Source organism: Rhinoraja longicauda, chromosome 1 (genome assembly GCF_053455715.1).
Source record: "Rhinoraja longicauda isolate Sanriku21f chromosome 1, sRhiLon1.1, whole genome shotgun sequence".
NCBI classification, from domain to species: Eukaryota; Metazoa; Chordata; class Chondrichthyes; order Rajiformes; family Arhynchobatidae; genus Rhinoraja; species Rhinoraja longicauda.
The window spans coordinates 68789600-68803295 of NC_135953.1; the positions used below are offsets into that span (position 1 = coordinate 68789600).

The window sequence follows — 13696 nt, forward strand, 5'->3', positions numbered from 1 at the left end:
AATGATAATGCTTGGTCAGGGTGCAATTTTAATTAGTTTCATCGTTGAAGACAGAACTTGAGATTGAAATTGTCAGATGTGGCTTGAAGGACAACGAGCTGTGGGTGAAGAAATAGGGAATGATGAACATTCTAGTTATTTCTTCTGAGATCTTTGAAAATGGGGAGAACGAGTTGTACCATGTGCAATTATGATTTCTTAAAACTTATTTTCTTTTTTAGCCAAAGAAATCTAAAGCATCGAAGAGCAAAACAGAAGAAAAATTGCCACAGCATAAAGGAAGAAAAGATAAGGGAAAGAAAAAGGCCACAAAGTGATTTTTTTTTTGCCTGGAGAGATTGGGTTTGTTTTAACTAGCTGCAGGACTGTTGACTGGAGGGACTAGGGATTATACCCAGGGCTTGAACCGATTTATTTCAGAGGGCAATTTTCTTTTGAATTCTTTAAGCAAGATTATTTACAATCTTTACTCTCGAGTAAAGATGTCTATATTTTTCTGTACATATGCAAAAACAAAACTATCCTTTTTAGGTATTTTTGAAACTGTATATTAACAAAATGTGGCACAGGTTTTTTTGAATAAAGTAATTTTTGCAGTGTCACCTGCATCAGGAAGATGAGCCCTGTATTGGTTCCTGTGCAGACATAATTGGAAACTGTTTATAAAAGATGGGAGGATTAGTGGAGCTATTCTCTGTAACGGCCTGTCAGAATCTGTAAAAACTTTGGCAAGTTTTTGTTGTGGCCCTACTTGGGAATTAGTTTGGCCCCCAGGTCCAGAGCAACAGCAGTGTGGTGAAATCATGTTGATAATCGTGTGTGCATTGTCTTCCTAAGCCACGTTATTCACGGTTAATATCCTTCCTATTCACGGTTTTGCACTTTCTATCGGAGAAATATCAATCTTTGTAGTACTTAGATCTTAGATCAATATTGAAGTAGATTTGTCTCATAACTAGAGAAAAAAAGGTTATGCCACATGCTTTCATTAGATTTAAACTTAACTTGGTAAGAGCTCAATAATAATAATAATTAATAATGTATTATCATCTTGGTTGATAAACTTGGCTTGATGTGAGCAAAGAAAATTATTGATCAGGTAGACTTGGTTCCAGCCATATTTCTGTAGTGTTTAACTCAGCACCTGATCCTGTTGGGTTACCTAGGTCTTGCACAGAAACTAATTGATTTGCACTTTTATTTGAAAGTTAAAGCAAATTGTGGTACATCATTGATAATTCAAAGGCTCGCAAGACTTGGTCCTTTAACCTGAGGTTTGGTGATTCAAAAAAGATTTTGCATTCATTTATAGTGAAAATTCCACTAATCATTTATCGGGAATACTAGCTTGTATCTAACTTTCATTGGGCCAAGCTCCTACATTGTCCAATACAGGCTTTTCGGTCCACAAATGGATCAGTCTGGTTCAAGTCGAGAGTTTTTAAATTGTCATATGTACCTACCTCCTTCTGATGTGCTGAAGCCTTAAGATTTGCTTTCCTACTGGACTTACAGAGGAGTTCCTGGCATTTCCCTGCCTCTGCTCTACTAACTTGGATCAGCTCTGTTATTTTTATATTGAATTTAAAAAAAGTACAAAAACAATTTTCTTAATTTATCCAGCTTGTGAGAAGAGGGTATATTTTAGCCAAGCAGCATTTTTTTCCCAGTGCAAGGTAAATGTCACCCCTTGGGCTATGCATTTGAACACGTACGCTGAAATTCTAGTGAATTATATAATAGGATATGCATTTATGTGATACTTGTGTTCTGAACATGTTCAAATTCGTTTAATAGGTTTATTCTCATATCGGGTATAGTGGAAAGCTGTTTTGCATAGTTTAAACTCAAGTACAATAGATAGCGCAAAGGGGAAGGTACAGAATGTAGAATATAGTTCTCAGCATTGTAGTTGGGTAGAGGTGAACGGACGGCTTATGGAAGGGCCGTTCAGAAGTCTGATAAGATGGGAGGAAGCTGTTCCCGAGACTGGTGGTATGTGCTTTTAAGCTTCTGTACCTTAATTTGGTTTTATTATTGTCATGTGTACTGAGGTACAGTGAAAAGCTTTATGTGCTATCCAGACAAAGACTATAATGATTACAATTGCGTTGTCCACGGTCTATAGATAAAGGGTACAACATTTAGTGCAAGATGATGTCCGATTAAAGTTAGTTCAAAGGTCTCCAATGAGGTAGATGTGAGGTCAGAACCGCACACCAGCTGGTGAGAAGGCGGTTCAGTAGCTTAATAACAGCTGGGGAAAAAACTGTTCATGTATCTGGAGGTATGCGTTTTCAAACTTCTGTACCTCTTGCCTGATGGGAGGGGGAGAAGAGTTCGTGACTGCAGTGTGACTGGTCCTTAATTACGCTGGTGGCCTTGCTGAGGAAACGTGAAGTGTAGATGGAGTCAATGGAAGGGAGGTTAGTTTACATGATGGTCGGGGCCACGTCCATGACTCTGCAGCTCTCTGCCATTTGGAGCAGGGAGAAGGTATTTGGTTATGCTGGCTACTTTTCTGATGTGGCTCGTATTGTAGATAGAGTCAATGGTGGGAAGCCTGTTCTGTATGATAGACTGGACTACATCTACAACACACTCCATTTTCTTGTGGTCGGGCAGAGCTTTTCCCCCGCTATAAGGCGCTGGCCAGGCCGCATTTGGAGTATTGTGAGCAATTTTGGGCAGCATATCTAAGAAAGGATGTGCTGGCTATGGAGAGAGTCAAGTGGTTTACAAAAATGATCCGAGGAATGAGTGGGTTAACATATGCTGAGCGTTTGATGGCACTGTGCCTGTACTCCGCTAGAGTTCAGGATAAGGGGGTCCCCGTTGAAGCCTAACGAATACTGAAAGGCTTGGATAGAGTTGATGTGGAAAGGATGTTTCCACTAGCGGGAGAGTCTAGGCCTGGAGATCATAGCCTCAGAATGAAAGGACATTCCTTTAAGAAGATGAGAAAATTATTTAGTCAGATGGTGGTGAATCTGTGGAATTCTTTTCCACAGAAGGCCGTGGAGCCGTCAATGAATATTTTTAAGACAGAGAAAGATAAATTCTTGATTCGTACAGGTGTCGGGAGTTATGTGGAGAAGCCAGGAGAATGGGGTTAGGAGGGAATAGAGATCAGCCATGATAGAATGGTGGAGTATTGATGGGCCGAATGGCCCAATTCTCCTATCACTTATGACCGTCCCAAACTGTGAAGCAACCTGACTGTGTGCTCTTTATTGTGCCTCTGTCAAAATCCATGAGTTACTGAGGATATGCCACATTTCCTCCCATTTCTCAGGAAATACAGGCATTGGTGTGTCTTGGCTATCACATCGATGTGGTTGGTCCAGAGCAGATCATTAGTAATATTAACACCAAGGAACTTGAAACTTTCATCCATTTCCACTTATGCACCATTGAGGCTGACTGGGCATATACTCCACCATGCTTTCTGAAGTCAGTAACTAGCTCCTTCGTCTTGCTCATATTGAGGAAAGTTTTTATTGTCCTCAATGGAACTTTATTGTCATGTGTACTGAGGTACAGTGAAATTTGATTAGCCATAGTCATACAAAAAAGCAATAAGATACATAACTACATAAAGATTAAACATAGCCTTAAACAGCCGCCACAATGGCGTGTGAGAATCCCCAGGGCACACAGCAAAAGCGGAGACCCACAGCCATCAGTTCAATGTCAGGGCCACACACAGGCTCCTTCACCGTGATGTGATCAGAGTTGTACCGACGACTGTCACTCTCTCTGCAGGCTGTCCACCCGAACAGTCAGAAAGCCGTTCACACTCACACCAGACTCCAGGATGTTCTCATGGAGCCATGTCCCTGCAAACACAGATCACTGCACTCATGGCACTCCCTCAGTCCTCACCAGTGCAGGCAGCACGTCCATCTTGTTTTTTGGCGACCGCACATTCCCCACTGTGATGGAAGGCAAATAACTTGTACCTTCTTCCTCCTTTTCTCCCGCGGTCGGGGAAATTGAAACATCTGCAGTCGGGGCGATTGAAGCTCCCGCAGTCGGCGATCGAAGCCCCGCATCGGGGCGATTGGGGCTCCCGCGGTCGAAGCTCCTGCGGTTGGGGCTCCCGAAGTCGATCCCTAACAAACGATGTTAAGGCCGCAGTGCGGACGGAGACACGATACGGAAAAAGTCGCATCTCCGTCGAGGGAAGAGATAAAGCGCGCCCCCCCCACATAATACTAAAACTAAAAGTACATTAAAATATACAAGTAAAAATAGACCAAAAGAAGAAAGGGACGAGACAGGCTGTTGGCGAGGCTGCCACAAATGGCGCCACCTGTTGGTGAAACCTGCAGATAGCGTTAAAGTCAAATTTGGCATGGGACATGAATGCAGTTAACGCTTTTTGTGCTGCTTGTTGAACAAAAGTGCTTCTCATTAAAATGTTTAGCGGGCACTGGAGGTGCCACAATAAATCTAGTGTTAATATCTCAACTGGAGGATATTATCTATCCCTGGCAATTTAGACCCAAACCCATAAAACTATCTTGATGACTGATACTGGCATCAGTTGAAAATGTTGTTGTTTTAAACTCGCAGAAAGGTGGATTTGGTGCTGGTATAATGCAGTATGGTCAACATTGGAAGAATGAGTAAGGTACTTCCTGTGGAAGATGGTCTTGTGTCTAAATTGGATAAACTGTAAAAGATGAGATTTAATAAAAATAAAAAAATGAAATAAAAGCTTCTGAGGGGAACATTATGATTATGACAATTGGGTTTGTAAACAAAACGCACTTGCAGAGTACATACGCACATCGTTCAGAATATTCAAATACTTTTATTGGTGTTAGTTTATTGTCATGTGTACTAAGTTATGGTGAAAACGGTTTTGCAAGCTATTCAGGCAAATCATAAACATAAGTACCTCGGGTAGTGTAAAAGAGGAAATGAAGAGTGCAAAATATAGTCTAGCTGCAGTGAAAGTGCAGATTTAAAAACAAATTCAAAGGTTGCAATGAGATATTTATAAGGTTGGGAATTCATCCCTAGCATATAACGACCTTTTATGAATCTAACAGGAGGAGAAAAAAGCTGTTCCTGTAGAACTTGGCTTGTTATAAATTTCTTTGTGTAAATAAATCCAAAAAGTAATCAAGATTACAAACAAAAAATGCTGATAATATGTTGTTTATAAATTGGCAACATTGCTTGTAATATTTGAGCAGAAATCCTAGGTTTCTTTTGAGGGCACATAACTTTAATTTAAAATTGTTGCAGAATAAAATAATCCATAGAAATTCCATACTGCATTTATTAATAGGCTATTTTGTTTAAAGGTGCTTTAATTCAAGTTTGTGCAAGCAGATATGTCTATCCACTTGCAAAAGTTTTTTTCGGTTGTAAAGCATTTATTGGAAACTTTAAACCATTTTGCTTCGATCTTATTTTATATGGAATAGTACTGAATTCCAAATTTGGGGTAACCGAGGTTATGTTTGAAATTATGTTAGTCTTGTACATTGAATCCTAAGCCAGAAATTGTTCACCCTCAGTTTTGGACTTTATATTAGAGAACTTATAGATGCTCTGTAGATTGGTCTGTGTAAGAAAATAACTGCAGATGCTGAAGGTATTTATTTCACAAAATGCTGGAGTAACTCAGCAGGTCAGGCAGCATCTCGGGAGAGAAGGAATGGGTGATGTTTCGGGTCGAGACCCTTCTTCAGACTGATGTCAGGGGGGCGGGACAAAGGAAGGATATAGGTGGAGACCGGAAGATAGAGGGAGAGCTGGGAAGGGGGAGGGGAAGAGAGGGACGGAGGAACTATCTAAAGTTGGAGAAGTCAATGTTCATACCGCTGGGCTGCAAGCTGCCCAAGCAAAATATGAGGTGCTGTTCCTTCAATTTCCGGTGGGCCTCACTATGGCACTGGAGGAGGCCCACGACAGAAAGGTCAGACTTGGAGTGGGAGGGGGAGTTGAAGTGCTCAGCCACTGGGAGATCAGGTTGGTTAAGGTGAACTGAGCGAAACGATCACCGAACCTGTGTTTGGTTTCGCCGATGTAAAGAAGTTGACATCTAGAGCAGCGGATACAGTAGATGAGGTTGGAGGAGGTGCAGGTGAACCTCTGTCTCACCTGGAAAGACTATTTGGGTCCTTGGATGGAGTTGAGGGGGAGGTAAAGGGACAGGTGTTGCATCTCCTGCGGTTGCAGGGGAAAGTGCCCGGGGATGGGGTGGTTTGGGTAGGAAGGGACGAGGGGACCAGGGAGTTATGGAGGGAACAGTCTGCGGAACGCAGAAAGGGGAGGGGATGGGAAGATGTGGCCAGTAGTGGGGTCCCGTTGCAGGTGACGGAAATGTTGGAGGATGATTTGTTGGATACGCTGGCTGATGGGGTGGAAGGTGAGAACGAGGGGGATTCTGTCCTTGTTACGAATGGGGGGAGGGGGAGCAAGAGTGGAGCTGCGGTATGTAGAAGAGGCCCTAGTGAGAGCCTCATCTATAATGGAAGAGGGAAAGCCCCGTTTCCTGAAGAATGAGGACATTCTCTGATGCCCTAGTGTGAAACGCCTCATCCCGGGAGCAGATGCTGCGTAGACGGAGGAATTGGGAGTAGGGGATAGACTTTTTGCAAGAGACAGGGTGAGAAGAAGTGTAGTCCAGACTGTAGATTGGTCTCATAACTAGAGAAAAAGGTTGTCACATGCTTTCATTAATTTGAAACTGTTAACTTGGTAAGAACTCTTACATGACCTCACTTTCTTATTCAAATGTATCCCAGTATTTCCTCAGATTAATCTCTGCCCCTCTATGCCCCCTAAAAAAACCCAATCTTGGTACCTTTAGGTACCTTTAGGTAATTTGTGATTACCCTTTGATCCCTTTGCTGCTTTATCCCTGTTTCAAATGTCTACATTTGCAAGGAGAATCAATGTGTGACCATGCTGTTAGTTAATGAGTTCTACAAGTGTTGATCTCTGTGTTGATCAAAAGTTGATCCCCATGTCCCACTGTTTTTTAAAACTTTTGTAGCCTATTTCAATTTTGACTTCAGTGTTCTGCATTTTAATCATGTGTCCAAATCGCAGAACTTTATCGATGGATTTTTGGATGTCCAAACATTACACTTAATTTCCTTAATTCTTGCTGTTTCAAAACATTTGCTGTGGTAACCATTGCGGTTTTGCAGTCTGTTATTTTCATTTCTTGTATTTTGACTTTTTTGGTCTTCCCAAGGATTCCACTTAAAGTTAATATACACACACCCATGCCACAATAAAATGTTTAAGATTCGCAATCGCTATATCAGATCTTTGGCACGAATACTTTTATGAAACACTGCATATGTAGAAATTGTTGTGGTTATCAGCAAACATTCTGTCATCAAAACGCAAGTAACCACTGACTCTTTAGATTTAGTTGCATTGGTATGTCATTGGTAAGAAAGTCAACCATATAAATACTGTAGCTTCACAAGCAGGGAAGAGGCTGGATAACCTGTGGCAGGCAAGTGACTCGCCACCTCATGTCAAGGCCTTACCAACATCTACGATTGTGATTGAATGCTCTCTGCCTGGATGAGCACTGTTCCAAAACTCAAATGGCAACATCATCCAGGAGAAAACAAGCTGCTTGATTGGACTTTGCCAACCATTTCATCCTGTTCCACTATTAGTGCATTGTTGCAGTGTGTACCATTTATAAAATGCTGTCTGGTTTCACAGGCAGGCTGTTCCAGCAGCACCTCCAAACCCACAACGTTTATTACCACCCCCAAGGGCAGCAGACTTGGAAAGTCTTTTTGATTTATTCACAAAATGCTGGAGTAACTCAGCAGGTCAGGCAGCATCTCGCACCAGCTTCAAGTTCCTCTCCAACTTACCACAGTGACTTGTAAATATATCAGTTCCCATCTCATCACTAGGTCTAAATCTCTAACTCTTCACTTAACATTGTGGGGAAACGCTTCACCAGAAAGACTGCAGTGGTTCATGGTAGCAGCTCACCATGACTTTCTCAAGAGCAAATAGAGGAGGACAATAAATGCTCGTCTTGCCAGCCCAGATCTTGAAAATGAATGAATAAAGAGGACTGTCCATGTTTGAGATTATGATTGGATGTGGTAGAGGGGCAGTAAATTACAAATAAACATAAAGTACGTGCTTTAACTCCAGGATAAGTGTTCAACTAAGAAAACCAAGCCCCAAACCAAGGTATTATCTAACTAAATATACCAACTTAGAATAAATAACTTCATATGCAGAGAAAACCCAGCTACCTACATATTAATTAGCTCTTTAAAAAAAAAACCATCCTGTAGCAAGTATAATCATTGGGGTTATCAAGTGAGCACCTCCCTTCATTGGTGTTTTGTTGAGTTAGGCCATCGCCCTAATCCTCTGTCCCCTAGTACAGCTGGGAGATTGTGTGTTCCTTAGTGAAGACAGAACCAGAGTACCTGTTCAACTCATCTGCCATTTCCTTGTTCCCCATAATAAATTCACCTGTTTCTGTCTTCAAGGGACCCACATTTATCTTAACCATCTAGGCCCTGATTGGAGGGAGGCGCAGTCTGTCTTGCCTTCTCTCCCCGCCGCCGACCCACCGTGACGCTCTAATCACCAACTCCATTGTAAACGCTACCGGGGAAATAGTACACCTTGCCATAATGCCCATCTCTAGTCTCTGTCATGCTGTCGTAAAGTCTGCTGTACTAAAACACATTCGGACATCTTGGAAATATGCTTTCACTAAATTTACTATTGATCCTGGAACTCTAAAGAAATCAAAAGCACTCCAAATAAGACTATGTGGCACAGATTCAAACACATTTGCCAGGTCCAAAAACACTACATACAAATCTCTTCTCACGAGCTTGGCTGTCTGAACCTGGTACCATATTACACCAATGTGTTCTAAGCAACCTGCAAAACCTGGGATTCTTGTTTTCTGCACTGTGGTATCTATTAACCTGTTCCTTTCTAAATAACTTGCCAACCTCTGTGCCACTATGCTAAAGAAAATCTTACCATCTACATTTAGGAGACATATAGGCCTAAACTGACTTAACTCAAGACTCTTTCTCCTTGGGAATGAAAACTCCCCCTGCTCTATCCAAACCCTTGGTATGACCTGCTTCTCCCAGACTATACGCCAGAGCATCCACAAGAATCTAAGCACAGCAGGTGCATTTTTATATACCCGGAAAGGGACTCCATTCGGCCCTGGGGCCGAAGAAGCCTTTGCACACCTTGTTACGGCTTCCACTTCCTTCCACTTTGGTGGCAAAACATCTAACATACTCTATCTCACCTAAGGGTGGTATATCTGGAGGGAGACCCATTCCCCTTTTCTGGATCTGAGTATGTCCTTTTTAGATATTCCTCTAACTCTTCATTTGAAGCTTTGAGCTTTCAGCTTTTTTCCTGACTAAACATTCATTAAATTTTTTTTAATGGTACCCTATAAAATGCTGACCTGACTCGCTCCTTCTTTCTCTTCCTCCTAAGGTATTCTGCCCTTAATATTGCTAAATGATTTCTTAACTCTTCTTGCAAAACATTAAATCCCTCTCATCAACTATAGCCTTTCTCCACTGCTTTCTCAACTGTCTCCTCTCCTTCACTAATCTCTTGATTTCTCTCTCGTCTAGATCTAAACACCTGTAGAGCCGGTACCTTTTTCTCAATAACACCAAACCTGTCCGCACCATAATTGATAAATAAACTCTCCCATTTTATCTAACTTGTTTTGCATCTGTCAGGATCTAACGCCTTTACCAAATCTTCGACAAGGTCCCACATAGGAGATTGGGGTACAAACTTAAAGCACACGGTATTGGGGGTTCAGTGTTGAGGTGGATAGAGAATTGGTTGGCGGACAGGAAGCAAAGAGTAGGAATAAACGGGTCCTTTTCGGAATGGCAGGCAGTGACTAGTGGGGTACCGCAAGGCTCAGTGCTGGGACCCCAGTTATTTACAATATATATTAATGATTTGGACGAGGGAATTGAATGCAACATCTCTAAGTTTGCGGATGACGCGAAGCTGGGTGGCAGTGTTAGCTGCGAGGAGGATGCTAGGAGGCTGCAGAGTGACTTGGATAGATTTGGAGAGTGGGCAAATGCATGGCAGATGCAATATAATGTGGATAAATGTGAGGTTATCCACTTTGGCGGCAAGAACAGGAAAGCAGAGTATTACCTGAATGGTGGCCAATTAGGAAAAGGGGAGATGCAACGTGACCTGGGTGTCATGGTGCACCAGTCATTGAAAGTAGGCATGCAGGTGCAGCAGGCAGTGAAGAAAGCGAATGGTATGTTAGCATTAATAGCAAGAGGATTTGAGTATAGGAGCAGGGAGTTCTGCTGCAGTTGCACAGGGCCTTGGTGAGACCGCACCTGGAGTATTGTGTACAGTTTTGGTCTCCTAATCTGAGGAAAGACATTCTAGCCTTGGAGGGAGTACAGAGAAGGTTCACCAGATTGATCCCTGGGATGGCAGGACTTTCATATGAAGAAAGACTGGATAGACTAGGCTTATACTCGCTGGAATTTAGAAGACTGAGGGGGGATCTTATTGAAACATATACAATTCTTAAGGGGTTGGAGAGGCTAGATGTGGGAAGATTGTTCCAGATGTTGGGGAAGTCCAGAACCAGGGGTCACAGCTTAAGGATAAGGGGGAAGTCTTTTAGGACCGAGATGAGAAAACATTTCTTCACACAGAGAGTGGTGAGTCTGTGGAATTCTCTGCCACAGAAGGTAGTTGAGGCCAGTTCATTGGCTATATTTAAGAGGGAGTTAGATGTGGCCCCTGTGGCTAAAGGGATCAGAGGGTATGGAGAGAAGGCAGGTACAGGTTACTGAGCTGGATGATCAGCCATGATCATATTGAATGGCGGTGCAGGCTCGAATGGCCGAATGGCCTACTCCTGCACCTATTTTCTATGTTTCTATATTAGCAGTTTCCCATTCCTTGCTTTCACTTGCCCTAGGCCATTTAACTCTTGGTTTCAGCCCACCGTTTGTTCTCCCTGACTGGCAGATTAACCTCCCCACCACCTACATCCTCCTCTACAGCACTTGTTCCCTCATTAATAAGAGGGGTGATAATATAAGCGGCAGGGAGTAAATGAGGTTCTTGAGGAATATAAAGAATGTAAAAGGAATCTTAAAAAGGAAATTAGAAAAGCGAAAAAAAGATATGAGGCTGCTTTGGCAAGTAATGTAAAAGTAAACCCCAAGGGGTTCTACAGATATGTCAATAGCAAAAGGATAGTGAGGGATAAAATTGGTCCATTAGAGAGTCAGAGTGGACAGCTATGTGCTGAGCCGGAAGAAATGGGGGAGATATTAAACAATTTCTTTTCTTCGGTATTTACCGAGGAGAAGGATATTGAATTATGTGAGGTAAGCGAAACAAGTAGAGTAGTGATGGAAATTAGGAGGATTAAAGAAGAGGAGGTACGGACACTTTTGAAGAATATAAAAGTGGATAAGTCTCCAGGTCCTGATAGGATATTCCCTAGGACATTGAGGGAAGTTAGTGCAGAAATAGCAGGGGCTATGACGGAAATATTTCAAACGTCATTAGAAACAGGGATGGTGCCGGAAGATTGGCGCATTGCGCATGTTGTGCCTTTGTTTAAAAAAGGTTCTAAAAGTAAACCTAGCAATTATAGACCTATTAGTTTGACGTCTGTGGTGGGAAAATTAATGGAAAAGATACTTAGGGACAATATATATAATTATTTGGATAATCAAGGCCTGATTAGAAACAGTCAACATGGATTTGTGCCTGGAAGGTCATGTTTGACTAATCTTCTTGAATTTTTTGAAGAGGTTACCAGGGAAATTGATAAGGGCAAGGCTGTGGATGTTGTCTATATGGACTTCAGTAAGGCATTTGACAAGGTTCCACATGGAAGGTTGATTAAGAAGGTTAAATCGTTGGGTATTAATAGTGAGGTTGCAAGATGGATTCAACAATGGCTGAATGGGAGATACCAGAGGGTAACGGTTGACAATTGTATGTCAGGTTGGAGGCCAGTGTCTAGTGGAGTGCCCCAAGGATCTGTGTTGGGTCCACTGTTGTTTGTCATTTACATTAATGATCTGGATGATGGTGTGGCAAATTGGATTAGTAAATATGCAGATGATACTAAGATAGGTGGAGTAGTTGATAGTGAGGTAGATTTTCAAAGTCTACAGAGAGACTTGGGCCTTTTGGAAGGGTGGGCTGAAAGATGGCAGATGGAGTTTAATGCTGATAAGTGTGAGGTGCTGCATTTTGGTAGGACAAATCAAAATAGGACGTACAGGGTAAATGGTAGGGAATTGAGGAATGCAGTGGAACAGAGGGATCTGGGAATAACTGTGCATTGTTCCCTGAAGGTGGAATCTCATGTGGATAGGGTGGTGAAGAAGGCGTTTGGTATGCTTGCCTTTATAAATCAGAGCATCGAGTATAGAAGTTGGGATGTAATGTTGAAATTGTACAGGGCATTGGTGAGGCCAAATCTGGAGTATGGTGTGCAGTTCTGGTCGCCAAATTATAGGAAGGATGTCGACAAAATGGAGAGGGTACAGAGGAGATTTACTAGAATGTTGCCTGGGTTTCAGCACTTAGGCTACAGAGAGAGGTTGAACAGGTTGGGTCTTTATTCTTTGGAGCGTAGAAGGTTGAGGGGGGACTTGATAGAGGTTTTTAAAATTTTGAGAGGGACGGACAGAGTTGACGTGGGTAGGCTTTTCCCTTTGAGAGTGGGGAAGATTCCAACAAGGGGACATAGCTTCAGAATTGAGGGACAAAGGTTTAGGGGTAACATGAGGGGGAACTTCTTTACTCAGACGGTTGTGGCTGTATGGAATGGGCTTCCGGTGGAAGTGGTGGAGGCTGGCTCGATTTTATTATTTAAGAGTAAATTGGATAGGTATATGGATAGGAGGGGATTGGAGGGTTATGGTCTGAGTGCAGGTAGATGAGACTAGGTCAGGGAGAATGGTCGGCGTGGACTGGTAGGGCCGGACAGGCCTGTTTCCATGCTGTAGTTGTTATATGTTATATATGTTATGTTATATCCTACGAACTGTGGTTTTCTACCCATCACTGAACTTTACTTGACTGACTCGACCGACTTCTCAAGAAGCATTGCTCAACGAAGGACCGAATGGCCTGCACCTATTTTCTATGTTTCTAATGCGATTTCCCTGCACTTCCTCTAACAAGCACTTATTCTTTCCCTGATGTATTTAAGTAATGTGTGAATATTAATTACTTTGTGTTATAAATGAGTCGAGGGAACAATCTGATACTTGGGACTGTAAGATCATCAATAAAGTGGATTGAAGAGCAATATAAAAGAACTTCATAAATTGGTAATATGGCTGTACATCACCTTGTGTGCTTATGAACTAAACATCGCAGTTGGAAATACCAGGTCAGTAATCGGCTTGCTGTGTAACCCAAGTGGAGTGTTGTAAGTCGCTAATTTTATCACTGAAATACTTTAAAGATGTGAGGTTTCTTCACTGGGCAGGATTAGAAGGGGTTTGGCAGTGGAGCCGAAGAGGAATTATTCATTCCTAAATATGTGCTTGTAAGTTATTCCCCAACAATGCGATGCTAGCTTCTACTCAACTAATTTGTTTGGGGACATTGTGGAACTTTTAAATTAGATTTTAAAAATTGAAATTATTATTTTAATCAA

At 42.2% G+C, this 13696-nt stretch overlaps 1 protein-coding gene across 2 annotated transcripts in view; it reads left to right on the forward strand.

The window, feature by feature from the left end:
• The window catches only part of rfc1 (replication factor C (activator 1) 1), a 59012-nt gene extending 47837 nt beyond the window's left edge, over positions 1-11175 (forward strand). For both annotated transcript variants that reach the window (XM_078399823.1, XM_078399814.1), the window contains one exon: positions 222-11175. In XM_078399823.1, the coding sequence (XP_078255949.1) occupies positions 222-317 (96 nt within the window). In that variant the 3' untranslated portion in view covers positions 318-11175. The remainder of the gene's footprint in view (positions 1-221) is intronic.
• Positions 11176-13696: the final 2521 nt, after the last annotated feature.